Raw genomic sequence first — 14,243 nt, 5'->3', positions numbered from 1 at the left:
GTACCTGACAGGCACACTCTTCACAAATTCCTGTCCATGCATATCATGGTCAGTGGCTCACTACTCTGGTGCACAGAACCCAAAAACATTTGTGTCAGGGTCCCTTTCCTTCAACCAGCACCATCCCTGATACTAACAACTGACCCCTCCTTAATCAGTTGGGGAGCACACCTTCTCACCCGTACAGTGCCGGGCAGGTGGTCCCTAGTGGAATCCACCCTACACATCAATCTTCTAGAGCGACAGGCAGTCCACAAAGCCTGCTGGCATTTTCTACCACTGATCAGACATCGCACTATATGAAATATGACGGACAATATGGCCTGCATGTTTTACATTACCAGACAAGGTGGAGCAAGATCCCACTCCCTAGGCTCAGAAGCCCTGAAATTATGGAAATATGTCCAACACAACATCAGCATTTCAGCTGTATACATCCCTGGACACCAGAACACCTTGGCAGACTCATTGAGCAGGAAATTCTCCCAAGACGACAAGTGGAAGCTAGATACAAAAATCCTACATCACATATTCAGCTGCTGAGGATTCCCAACCATAGATCTCTTTGCCACAACGGAGAATGTCAGATGCCCTCAATTCTGCTCAAGAGCAGGCCTATGCCCTCAGGTGCCTGTGAGATGTTTCTCATGTGGGATGCCCCACTACTCTATGCCATCCCAACCATTCCCCTCTTGTTCAGAGTGCTTCACAAGATACAGGAGGGCCGAGCCCGAGTCATCCTTACAACTCCAACATGGCTATGTCCGATTTGGTATACTCACCATCAAGCGAAGGAGGTATATGTCCTCCGATCACTCTGTGACCAACTCTGTGCCTTCTCTCACAGGATGCAGGTCAAATCCTGCATTCCAATCCACATCCCCCTATATCTGAAGGCATGAGTCCTCCATGGTTTCAGGATTTGGAGGTGACCTGTTCAGAGGCAGTAAAAGAGGTCCTCTTGAATAACACATGTGATGCAACTCAACGCACTTACCTCCAAAAATTGACAACATTCTGATCCTGGTGCACCACCAATCACATCATGATGATGAAAATTCTTTTACTCATTTTGGACTATATTTTGGATCTTAAAAAATCAGGGTTATCCACAAGTTCCATTCGTGTACACTTAGCCTCCATCACAACATTCCATCCCAGACAGCCACTCTGTCTTCACCCATTCATTCCGGAAGAGATTCTTGAAAAGGTCTCCAAAACCTTTACCCTCATATACGAGATCCTACCCCAGTTTGGGACCCTGGCCTCATCTAGCGCTGCCTCAACAGACCACTGTTTGAGCTCATGGCAACATGCTCTTATATTCATCTATCCATGAAAACAGCATTTCTCATCACCATCAGATCAGCTCGACAGGTAGGCGAAATTGGTGCTCTCATGGCATATACCCAATACACAGTTTTTCATAAAGACAAGGTCACATTATGTCCACATCCAAAATTCTTGCCAAAGGTACCAACTTCCTTCCATTTAAATCAACCTATCTTCCCGAATCACATAGCAACCAGCAGGAGGTGACATTACACACTTTGGATGTCAGGCAAGCATTAGCTTTTTACCTGGATAGAACTAAATCTTTCACATCAATAGCCATGCTTATTCCTGTCAATGGTCGAAAGATAGAAAGGCCTGACCATATCCAAACAATGGCTTTCCAAGCAGATCTCCCAATGTATACACCTTTTCAACCAACTACACAATCAACAGTTTCCTCCTGGAACTTGAGCACATTCTACCCATTCTCTCTCCAACTCGATTGCCTTTCTCAACAATATCCCAATTATTAACAGTTGCAAAGCAACCACCTGGGCCTCCATAGACACTTTTAGCCATGACTGCGCAATTACTATGCAGCATCAGCTGCCCTGCTCGGACACATTGTCCTGTCATCGGCACTAAACGCCGCTCCGAAGCCCAAGCCTTCCAACTAGGGGCACTGCTTTACAGTCACCTATAGTGGAGCACCCATAGGGACATCAGAAGAAAAAGAGAAGGTTACTCACCCAGTGCAGTAATTGATGTTCTTTGAGATGTGTGTCGCTACGGGTGCTCCACTACCTGCCCTCCTCCCCTCTGCTTCAGAGCTGAAAGATAAGCTTTGCAGTAGAGAAGGAACTGAGGGCAGTTGGTCCGCACAGCGCTATATATAGATCCCATTCTCAGCGTGAGATGAGTAGGAGCACATTTGTGGTCTAGTGGGCACTGCTACGAAAGATACCTGATTCCAGGCATAGGGTGCTCTGCTGCACCTACTGTGGAGCAGCCATAGGGGGACACAGTTCAAAGAACCTCAGTTACTGCACAGGGTGAGAGACCTTCTCTTTCTCACATATACTACCCTGCTAAGCATGCCCCAACCCTGGTCTAGCGGTAGCTTCCTCTAAAGATAATAGGGGTAATTTAGTCTCTGTGGCCCATACAATTCTTGGATTCTAGTCTAAGTCTGCCAATTAGTGCAATATGTGATGGTGGGTTTTGATATGGAATTAAGACCCATTAGACTCACATTAAATATCCATTAGATGGGAACAACTTTTAATTACTACTGAGCTAGGCTGGTTTCAAACTGGTGAAAGGCTCTGTAGTTCCTTAGCAATACACTGAGGTATCCAGTCCCTGAGTAAGTGCTAACCTTCAAGAATGAGGCTTATTTTTTGGAGAGAGAGATTTATTAAATCAAATTCTGATCTCTTTGGAGCTTGCACAGGCACCATCTCCCACTCTGTGGGGGCACAGGTAAAATCTCCCACATACTGCTTTGTCTACATCAAACACTGTATAACTGCTCTATTTTGTTCTTGAAGGAACAGCTTCCATTAACAAAAATACAAATAATAATAATAATGCAGTAATAAAATAACTATTAGTGCATTATCCATTCACCTCTAATATTTCAACAATTATGATTATTCTAGGTTCCTCACACTAGCTAGATAGGTGGGGTGTGTGTGTGTGTGTGTGTGTGTGTGTGTGTATAATATGTATGTATATGTATATATAAAAACACATTTAAAAGAACGTATGGTAGAAGGTAAAATTAAGGTCGCAAAGTCAGCATAGAAAAGCTAGGAAATTCCAGAATTCAGGTTTGCTGTATCACTTCAAGTATGATGCTTTGGGATACAAAATAAAATTTTCAAATGTGCTTAAGTCCATTAAAAGTCAATAGTACTTAGGGCACCTAAGTCATGTGGATGCTTTTGAAAATGTTACCTACAGTATTTAATCACATAATTACATACTATTTTTCCCCTAAGAGTAGGCTTTGAACCCAGGACCTTTGGATCCACAATACAGGCCTCTTCCACTTGAGGCAGTGCTACAATGCTGGGTATTCATGCATTCTGTTCCTGACTCTTGAAAGCAGAATGTGTTCAGGATGTGGTAGAGGTAGCATATTGAAGTACATAATTTGGCACAGTCATTCTGAAAGGCATTGTGGCAAAACAAATCAGATTCAGGCCCTACATATTAGTTGCCTGGATTCTATTCACTGCTGTGGCTGAATGACAATTGCTTCACCTCATGGTTCGTAATATAGGTTTTGAAATGCATAGAAATATTAACAGCAGCCACTGGAGAAAGGTGGGACTAGAGCTTGTGGTTTCCTGGTGTTTCATTATTATTATTATTTTATTTATTATTTATTATTTACTTATATTATCGTAGCATCTAGGAGCCCCAGACACATACCATGACCCCATTGTGCTAAGCACTGTAGAAATACAGAAAAGAGGCGGTTCCTTCCCCAATGATCTTGCCATCTAAATATAATACAAGAAAGAACAGATGGCTTCAGGCAGACTGATGGGGGAGTACATGGAAACTATAAGAACATAAGAATGGCCATACTGGGTCAGACCAAAGATCCATCCAGCCCAGTATCCTGTTTGCCGACAGTGGCCAATGCCAAGTGCCCCAGAGGGAGTGAACCTAACAGGTAATGATCAAGTGATCTCTCTCCTGCCATCCATCTCCACCCTCTGACAAACAGAGGCTAGGGACACCATTCTTACCCATCCTGGCTAATAGCCATGAATGGACTTAACCTCCATGAGTTTATCTAGTTCTCTTTTAAACCCTGTTGTAGTCCTAGCCTTCACAACCTCCTCAGGCAAGGAGTTCCACAGGTTGACTGTGCACAGTTTGAAGAAGAGCTTTCTTTTATTTGTTTTAATGAGATGGTGTACCAGCAACCTAATTGTTAAGTTTTTTCCTTGGCATCATGGCAAAGGAATGTTTTAAGGAGAATAATGACTTAGTTTTGCAGATGTTTGCAGGGAGCTCTTCCCAAACCTGAGGGACACCATGGGAGAAAGCAGGAAAGTACTCGTTTAACAAGCAGGCAATGGAGACAGGCATCATCCTTTTGATATTTGAATGAGAGATGATAGGTGGGTTGGGGATAGGTTGAGAAGAGGTTTGAAAGTGAAGACAAGTAGCTTATATTTGACACAACAGAGAAGAGGGATGCAAAGAGAGGAGTGACATAGTCAAAGTGATGAGTTAGGAAACGTGTCTTTGCAGCAGCATTCTAATGGATATAAGCAGGGCAAGATTACATTTGTCAAAGTCAGAGAAGAATATTGCAGTAACTGAGGTGAGAGCCTGGATGAGAGTTTTAGCTGTGTGGATGAATAGAGATGCTATGCAGAAAGAATCTGCAAGACTTAGACATAGCCTGGATGTAAGGACCTAGAGAGAGTTCCAAATTGAAGATGACACCCAGATTATGGGAGTCCGTGACAAGCAGGTTGGTGGTGTTATCCACAGTGATCAAGAAAAGCGTAGTGGGGAGGACTTGTGGGAAAGGTTAAATGCACATTCTGTAGGCTAAAAGCTTTTGGGAGGGGGTCAGGGGAAGGGTGTGTGAGTTTCTCACGCATAGCATTTTATCAGCTATGGGAGAAGACCAGACAGATCTGCTAAATGTGTGAGTGTCACACAAGATACAGCATTTGGCAGGCCTGAGAATGTAATTTCCCAAGATGGAATTTCACCAGGTTGTCAGCTTTATGTGTCATCTGAAAGACCGCACCCTTGAGGATCAGGTCTTGCGTTGTCCTCCTGTTGATTTCAGTGGGACCAGGAGCAGGCTCTGGATTAGCTGATGGGATCATCTCAACAATTAGATTTGAGTAAGATCTGCAATTAAGCATTAAATTTCACTCTCCCAACAGAAAACGTATTTATTTGGTGGCAAAGGATATGGGAAAAGTTGTTCTTGTGTTAGGTCTTTGATTCAGGAAGGAGTCCTTATTCAGGAAGGATGTTTAAACACATGCTTAAGTGCTTTCTTGAATTGAGGCCATGGCCTGCTTTAAGCTAGGCCACAGCCTGCTGCTAAATAAAAGTGAGTGTTGAAATCCATTGCATTTCTTCCCCCCTGGCCTCACAAGTAGCTGTGCTTCTTCAAGTATTTGTCCATATGGCTCCCACTCAAGGTGCACATGTACCTGTGCATGCAAGATTGGAATCTTTTGGCCAGCAAGTGTCTGGGGCGGTGCATGCACCCTGCATGGCCTTATGCCTCTAATCGAGGGCATACAGGGCAGAGTGAGTCTCAGCTGCAACTTGGTTCCTTCTTACTGCCCATGACAGTGAGACAGGACCTCCACAGTGTCCAACTGCTACCCCATAGCTCTTTGTTACCTTTAGTTTAGTGTTAATTTTTCTGTATTTTTTCTAGCAGGTTGACTAGCTTGTCTTGCTTATGAGGCAGCTATTCCCTTAAATGATGGAAATATTAAATATTTTATTTGCCTTTCCAGACAAGTGTTCAACATGCAGGGCTTTTTCAAAACACCCTCAGAAAGTTCGAGATGATTTTGTTTTTGAAATTATTTTTATTGGAGCAATCAATGAAGGGTGCATCTGATTCTGAAACCCTCTATCAAAAAGAAACAGCTACTACCTCCAAGCTGCACTCAGCAAGTGCGCAAGCACACTGATCCATGACCCTCCTTTCCTGTTAATGTGGAGTCCTTTAATCTTGGTGAAGGAATTGAATGGTAGTTGGGCCCACTCTGCCCTTTTATGCCCTTGGGTAGGGGGCAAGAGGACATGCAGGGTGCCGGCATGGCCCCTATAGACATTGCTGGCCAAAAGAATCCAATCTTGTGCACATAAGGCACATGTGCACCTAGAGTGGGAACCATGTGGACAAATATTGTAAAGGTCCGTACTTACTATGAAGTAAGTAACTTGTTCCTTTTCTGTCTTTTCCATTAAGCTCTGGGAACAATAAAATACTTGTGCATTGTATACTGCATGGCTGTATGTACAAAAAAATTAAGTGTGTTCTGTTTAGTCCAGCTTTTTCATGAGATGAGCTTTCCCACTGGTCAGAAATCTGATTAGTTTTTATTTATTTGTATCCTGATAGTGCCCAAAGACTCCAGTGAGCAACGGGGCCCCACTGTGATAGGAGCTGTACAAATATACAGGAAGAAACCATCCCTGCCCCTATACATGTATAAATTGTACCGAATACACACACAACGCACATGTAGTAATGCACTCTAATCCATTTAGTCTGAACATTCATGATCTTTTCTCAGAAATCATTAATATAATATATTCCTATATCAAGAACTACTTTTGTGGGGTTTTATTTCTCTCTTCCCTATATTCATTCTTACCAAGAAAGCAGAATTTTATATTAAATTTTTTTTAACCGTAACAATAAAATTGCTTTAAAATATAAAAGAAATATTCGTTCATGTGGAGGTTTTCCCTTTTATTTCACATAATTTCTTTTGAACTTTTGTATTACAGAAAGAAAAACCGGGAGACACACAATGCAGGTAGGAACTACAGTGTTTTACTGTTCAGAGTTGAGCTGCACAGCTCTTTGAGTTCCTTACTCCAATCTGCTCGAAAGCATACAAGGACTGGTGCATTTGGAATGGGGAAGGATCCATTTATTGGAGTGTATTACATGAAAAGACTCCAGAGCCCCACATGGAACACCTGAAGCAGGGCTGCTTTTTGGACAGCTGTAACCATCCTTTAGTTTGCCTAGCCTATGGAAAATGTATAGAATAATAGAAATAATATCTTGGATAAACAAGAGAGGCTTTCTGAATATGACCCTCATGTCCCTTATTCCTCCCAAACACCTCTGTGGACACCTTGGCTTTTCATTTCGTTGCTAATAAACTCAGTGAATCAATAATTTCTATTCGGTTACAAAGGAAGATATAAGCAAAAGCAGATATTGGTTTTGTGTGAGTATATTTTTGGGAATAAACATATAAACTATATGGAAATCAGGGGCAGGCATCTAGCACACAGTATGCATTTTAACTTTTAGAGGCCTTGGGTTAAATATTTTGAGATGGGATTACTCCACAGCATAAACTTCCATTGCATTCCGATGAACACCAGCAGTCCAGAAATCCTCCTTAAAAACAATCTGTGCTTTGTGGAGATTCCCCCTGATCTCCTAGCACATGCCCTTTCCTCTCTGTTGGTTCCCAGCTTAAGCAGTGTTTGGGAACTCACAGCTGTAGAACAGGACAGGGAGGGGCAGGTTACGTTCAGAAAAGTGGATTTCAACCAACTCGGAGAAGTAGTGGGCATGGTCCCATGGAAAGACGCATTAGGAATAAAGGAGTCGAAAGGGGCTGGCAGTTCCTAAAAGATGTAATACAGTACTGGAGACTCAACAGCAAGCCATTCCAGTGCAGAGGAAAGATAAGAACCACAGAAGGCCAATGTGGCTGCATAAGGAGCTCTTTAGCTATCTAAAAACCACAAGGGATACATACATTGAAGATAAATAACAGTCAGCATGGATTTTTCAGCAATAAATCATGTCAAACCAATGTAATAGCATTCTTTGATGGGGTAACAAGCCTTATGGATGGAGGGAAGTGGTAGATATGGTAAATCTTGACTTTAGTAAAGCCTTTGAAACTGTCTTGCATGACCTTCTTGGATTTGCCTAGTTTGTTAACAACCTAGATAGAGTTACTATAAGGTGGGTGCATAAGTGGTTGGAAAAACATTCCGAGAGAGTAATCAGTAGATCACAGTCAAGGTAGAAGGGCATATCGAGTGGTCCCGCAGGAATCAGTTCTGGGTCCGGTTCTGTTCAATGTCTTCATCAGTGATTTAGATAATGGCATAGAGAGTACACTTATCAAGTTTGTGGAAGAACCAACGTAGGGCGGGTTGCAAGGGCTTTGGAGGATAGGATTAAAATTCAAAATGATCTGGGCGAACTAGAGAAATGGCCTCAAGTAAATAGGATGAAATTCAATAAGAACAAGTACAAAGTACTACACTTAGGAAAGACTAATCAGTTGCACACATACAAAATGGGAAATGACTGCCTAGGAAGGAGTACTGCAGAAAGGGATCTGGGGGTCATAGTGGATCACAAGCTAAATGTGAGTCAACAGTGTAACACTGTTGCAAAAAAAGCAAACGTCATTCTGGGATGTATTAGTAGGAGTGTTTGTAAGCAAGACACAAGAAGTAATTCTTCTGCTCTACTCTGCACTGATTAGGCCTCACCTGGAGTATTCTATGTAGTTCAGGGCCCCACATTTCAGGAAAGATGTCGACAAATTGGAGAAAGTGCAGAAAAGAGCAACAAAAATTATTAAAGACCTAGAAAACATGACTTATAAGGGAAGATGGAAAAAACTGGGTTTTTTTTTTTTAGTCTGGAGAAGAGAACTGAGGGGGGACATAACAGTTTTCAAGACATAAAAGGTTGTTACAAGGAAGAGGGAGAAAAATTGTTCTCTTTAGCCTCTGAAGATAAGACAAGAAGCACTGGGCTTAAATTGCAGCCAGCGTGGTTTAGGATGGACATTGGGAAAAACTTTCTAACTGTCAGGGTAGTTAAGCACTGGAATAAATTGCCTAGGGAGGTTGTGAAACTCCATCATTGGAGATTTTTGAGAGCAGGTTATAAACATCTGTCAGGGATTGTCTAGATCATATTTAGTCTTGCCTTGAATGCTGGGGACTGGACTAGAAGACCTCTCTAGGTTCCTTCCAGTCCTATGATTCTATACAGAAAATGGAAAGAGGGGTATGTCACCAAGGAAATATACATGGGAATAGCACAAGCATGTAGGGATAAAATCAGGAAAGCTAAGGCAAAGTTACAGCTGGCAAGGAATGTTTGAGATAACAAGAAGAGGTTCTTCAAATATGTCAGACAAAAAAGAAAGGTCAAGGCTGGTGTGGGTCTGCTGCTCAATTGAGAATATGAGCTGGTAACAGAAGATGATAGGAAAGCAAAGCTGCTCAATGCCTATTTGCTTTAGTCTTCTCTCAAAAAATAACGTGGGTGGATGCCTAGGGAAGTTACCATAGATGATAAAGGGGAAGGGATGGAGATGGGGATAAGTAAAGAAGATGTCCGAGATCTTCTGACCAATTTGAATTAATTCACATCAGTAGGGCGGGATGCTGTACACCTCAGGGTATTTAAAGAATTAGCTGAAGAGATTTCGCAGCCACTGACAATAATATTTGTAAACTCATGAATGACAGGAGAGGTCCCAAAAGACTGGAGAAGGGCTAACATAATGCCCAGCTTGAAAAGGAGGAGCTGGGGAGCTATAGAACAGTCAGCGTGACTTAGATACCTGGGAAGCTACTAGAGCAATGTATAAAACATTCAATTTGCGAATACCTGGAGGACAAAGGGGTGATCACTAGCAGCCAGCATGGATTTACTAAGAACAAATCATGTCAAACCAGCTTGATTTCATTCTTTGACAGAGTAACTGGTTTGGTGGATAGGGGGAATGCAGTGGATATAATATATCTGGACTTCAGCAAGGCTTTTGACAGTCTCGCATGACATTCTGATAGGTAAAGTGGAGAAATGCAGGCTTGGTGGAACTGTCATTAAGTGAATACAAAATTTGATTAAACAACCACAAACAAAGGAGTAATTATTAATGGAATGATGTCAGATTGGAAGGAAGTCTCAAGTGGGGTTCCACGGGGAACTGTTCTGGGTCCAGTACTGTTTAACATCTTTATTGATGATCTGCTTGTAGGAATAGAGAGCATATTGATCAAATTTGCAGATGACACAACAGTGAGGGGGTTGCCAACACTTTGGAGGATAGAGCTAAAATTCTGATGGATCTTGATAAATTGGAGAACTGGGCTATTGAAAACCAAATGAAATTCAACAAAGATAAATGTAAGGTGTTACACTTAAGGAAGAAAAACCAAATGCACAAATACAGAATGAGGGATAACTGGCTTGGCAGCAGCACTGCTGAGAAGGATCTGAGAGTTGTGGTGGATCACAACCTCAACATGAGTCAGCATTGCAATACTGTTGCAAAAAAAGCAAATGCAGTTTTAGTTTGCATTAACAGAGGCATGACATGCAAGTCACAGGAGGTGATAGTATTGCTCTACTCAGCACTGGTTAGGCGTCAGCTGGAGTACTGTGTCCAGTTTCAATAATGTATAGAAAGGATATAGAGAAACTGGCCAGCAACAAAGATGATCAAAGGGATGGAACTGGGTATGTTTAGTTTGGAAAAGAGGAGATTAAGAGGGGGACATGAGAGTGGTCTTCAAATACTTGAAAGACTTTCATAAAAAAAAGATGAAGAATAGTTTTTCTCTCTTGCCACAAAGGGCAGGACAGGAGGCAATGGGTTCAAACTATGGCAAAACAGATTTAGATTAAATCTCAGGAAAAAATTCCTAACTGTAAGAACAGTAGGACAATGGAACAGGCTACCCACGGAGTTGTGGAAGCTCCTTCACTGGAAGTTTTCAAAAGGAGGTTGGGTAGCCATCTGTCTTGGATGGTTTAAATGCAACAAATCCTGCATCTTGGTAGGGGGATAGACTAGATGACCCTTGCAGTCCCTTCGAACCCTATGATTCTATGTTTGAACTAGTTTATCCCAAGAGTTCATATCCAGTTCTGCCTCCAAGCAGTCAGAATCTATTGCTCCCTGGAATAGTGGTAACTAGTGGCATTCCTAAATCTCAAGGAAGTTGTTCAGTGCTTAGAGCAAGATTGTGGGAATTGGGGGTCTTGGTTTCTATGCCCAGCTCTGGCACTGTCCTACTGTGGTGGCTATGGGCAAGTCTCTGCACTTTTGTGCCTTGGTTTCCCCATATTACAGAAAAGTGGTGAAATTTATTGTTTGCAGGGAGCTTTCAGCTCCTGAGTTGAAAGGTGCTATAGTAATTCAGAGTATTATTCAGATGTAGAATGCTAGAAGATTCTAGCCAATTTCTTAAGGGTTAAGAAGTATTAACAAATAGACTTTCTGCAATCTAGTATTCTAATTAGTGACATATATACTTAAGATTGTCAAAGTGTTGCCATTCTAAGCCCCTGATTTCAGTTACTCTTATTTTTTCAAAACTTTCACCCTTTGGGCTGAAGTTTTCCAGTCATGGGGCCTGAATTCTTACTACCCTGTACCTGAGCAAATCCACTTTGCCCTCACTTGGCACAGATATTAACGTGACTGCACAGTGTGTAGGGGCCTGGTCTACACTACAGAGTTAGGTCGAAGGAAGCTGCCTTAAGTCGACCTGTTAATGTATGTGTCCTTTACATTGACCTAAGTCGCCTCTGATATTGACTTCTGTAATCCACCCCTGCGAGAGGTGTAGCACTTAGTTCAATTTTCATGGGCCGTCTGCGAGGTAGTGCGGACGCAACATTGTGTAATTCGACTTAATTGGCCTCTAGGTGGTGTCCCACAATGCTAATCTGTGACCGCTCTGGAGATCATTCTCAATTCTGCTGTACTGCAGCTAGGTACACAGGAAACAGCCCCTCCCCTGCTAAAGCCCTGGGAACTTTTGAATTCCCATCTCCTGTTTGATCAACACTGGGAGCGTGCCAGCTGATCATGGAGACTACACACCCCAAACGCGCTCCAACCTGATCTGCACAGGAGGTGGTGAACCTCATCGCTGTGTGGGGAGAAGAGTCTGTGCAGGCTGAGCTCAGATCCAGCAGAAGAAACGCTGACATCTATGCAAAGATCACTCGTGGAATGGGGGAGAAGGGCTACACGAGGGACACACAGCAGTGCCATGTGAAAATAAAAGAACTTTGCCAGGCATACCAGAAGACAGGGGAGGTGAACAGTCGTTCTGGTGCTGAACTCCACACATGCCGGTTCTACAACGAGCTGCATGCAGTTCTTGGGAGTGACCCTACCCACACAAGCAACGTGGACACCTCAAGATTGTGTGAGTCTATGGACAATAAGGAGGATTATACGGTGGAGGAGGATAATGGGAGACTGGCGAGTGGTGGATCCATTCTCCCCGAGAGCCAGGAAATATTTTTAACGCTGCAGCCCTTTGGGTCGCAGGACAGCATGGTGGCTGACCGTGATGCCAGGGAAGGCACCTCTGCTAAGTATACATTTAAATTGAAATTCCAGTTAAACTTTAGCGGGCACACACATTCGGTGGTATTGCATGTTTACTGTGAAGAAAAAGCGAGGTGCTGTGGCTCTCTGCATCCAAGAGGCCACTCCAGCTATGCAGAGAGTGGCCCCTGGAAAAGACTGTTTATGTGGTCTGGGATAGCCCAGGAATCCTCCATGGATATCTCTAGGAAACTTGCATGGAGTTACTCTGCAATCCTTTGCAGAAGGTTTCTGGGCAGGGCAATCGTATTTCTTCCACCATGGTAGGACACTTTACCACACAACTCCTGAATTAATCCTGCTGGCATCATTGCAATACACAGCATAGCAGCATAAGGACCGATTCCCAGATGCTTGTTGCATCTCCTTCCTTTCCACTTCTATTACCCTCAGAAAATTGATATCACATTGGGTCACCTAGGGGAAACGGAGGAAGTTATCATTAAAAGTGCTCTTACGTGGGGGAAAAAAGGGCATGTAGACCCCACCTCACCCCTATTCCGGAGTGCCAAACCACGCAACCGCTAATGTGACTTTACAGTGCTCAGCATGGGTTGGCAGGTAGTTTAAAGTGGCTGATGGGGACTGGGGTACCACATGAGAGATCCTGGGGGGGGCAGACCTACTCACCATGGCTGGAGCAGCAAAACAGCACAGTGAACGGTTATGGATTCTGATTGTTATGGCTTGCACCTAGTGTAATAAGGGTGGGATTTTTTTGTTTTTGTTTTTTAATGAAAATGGCTTTGCTATGGAAACATTTTATTCATGTACATTGGCTCCTTTATTTTTTTCCCTGACTGACAGCTGGAAATGTGTCCTTCAGCGGGTCATCAACACCTGAAAGCAGACTTTCGGCTGATTAGAAAAGGACAAAGAATGCAGGAGTATATGTTCACCAAGATAATGAATGCCTCCGGGACAACTGACGCAGAGCTGAGAGCATGGAGGATTTCATTGTCCGAGAAGTTAGACATGGACATGGAGAGCAGGAAAGCTTCCAATGAGCGAGAGCGTGCAGCACAGGATGAGAAGCCTTCGATTATGAGGGACCAAGCAGACATGTTGAGGCATTTGGTTGAACTGCAGGAACAGAAGCAGGAGGGTAGGGTCCCTCTGCAGACCCTGGTGGACAGACAGCCAGCATCGCCTGGCGCAGAATCACCCTCCCACAAGCATTCCATGAGGTGTGGGCGAAAAGTCCATTATCTCTTTCACTTAACTCGGGGCGGGGGAAGGGTACAAGGAGCAGAAGGTGCCTATTCACAGACCTTTGATGGTCTGGAATGCAGTGTTATGTTACACAGTTGAAAATGTTTCTCCCATTCCAGCTTTACAATCCCTTTTCCCCAAGGTTACCTTTTCTTTCTGCTCTCCCTCTTTACTTATGTTTGTTAAATAAAGTAAATGGATTTGAGGAATAAAAGTTCTTTATTGAGTAGAAGCAGGGGGGTTGGCTTTACGGGGACAGTGATACAAACCAGGTCAAGGTTTGGGAAAGCACGAAGACAAGCAGCTCACATTACTGAAACAGCTTTTCAAAGTCTTGCAGATACGCAGCATCCCTTGCAGTGCTCTTCTTATTGCCTTGGTATCTGGCTGCTCAAAAATGGCTGCCATGTGATCTCATAGAATCATAGAATATTAGAATTGGAAGGGACCTCAGGAGGTCATTTAGTCCAACCCCCTGCTCAAACAGAAACAATCCCCAGCTAAATCATCCCGGCCAGGGCTTTGTCAAGCCTGACCTTAAAATCCTCTAAGGAAGGAGATTCCACCACCACTTCCCTAGGTAACCCATTCCAGTGCTTCACCACCCTC

The 14,243-nt window shown here is 43.3% G+C and overlaps 1 protein-coding gene across 2 annotated transcripts in view; it reads left to right on the top strand.

Annotated features, from left to right (window-relative positions):
• The window catches only part of USF3 (upstream transcription factor family member 3), a 106,038-nt gene that overhangs the window by 51,530 nt on the left and 40,265 nt on the right, over positions 1-14,243 (top strand). For both annotated transcript variants that reach the window (XM_038399188.2, XM_038399197.2), the window contains one exon: positions 6,799-6,827. In XM_038399188.2, the coding sequence (XP_038255116.1) occupies positions 6,799-6,827 (29 nt within the window). The remainder of the gene's footprint in view (positions 1-6,798; positions 6,828-14,243) is intronic.

The sequence above is a fragment of the Dermochelys coriacea genome, chromosome 1 (genome assembly GCF_009764565.3).
Source record: "Dermochelys coriacea isolate rDerCor1 chromosome 1, rDerCor1.pri.v4, whole genome shotgun sequence".
NCBI classification, from domain to species: Eukaryota; Metazoa; Chordata; order Testudines; family Dermochelyidae; genus Dermochelys; species Dermochelys coriacea.
This window is presented reverse-complemented; position numbering and strand designations above follow the sequence as displayed.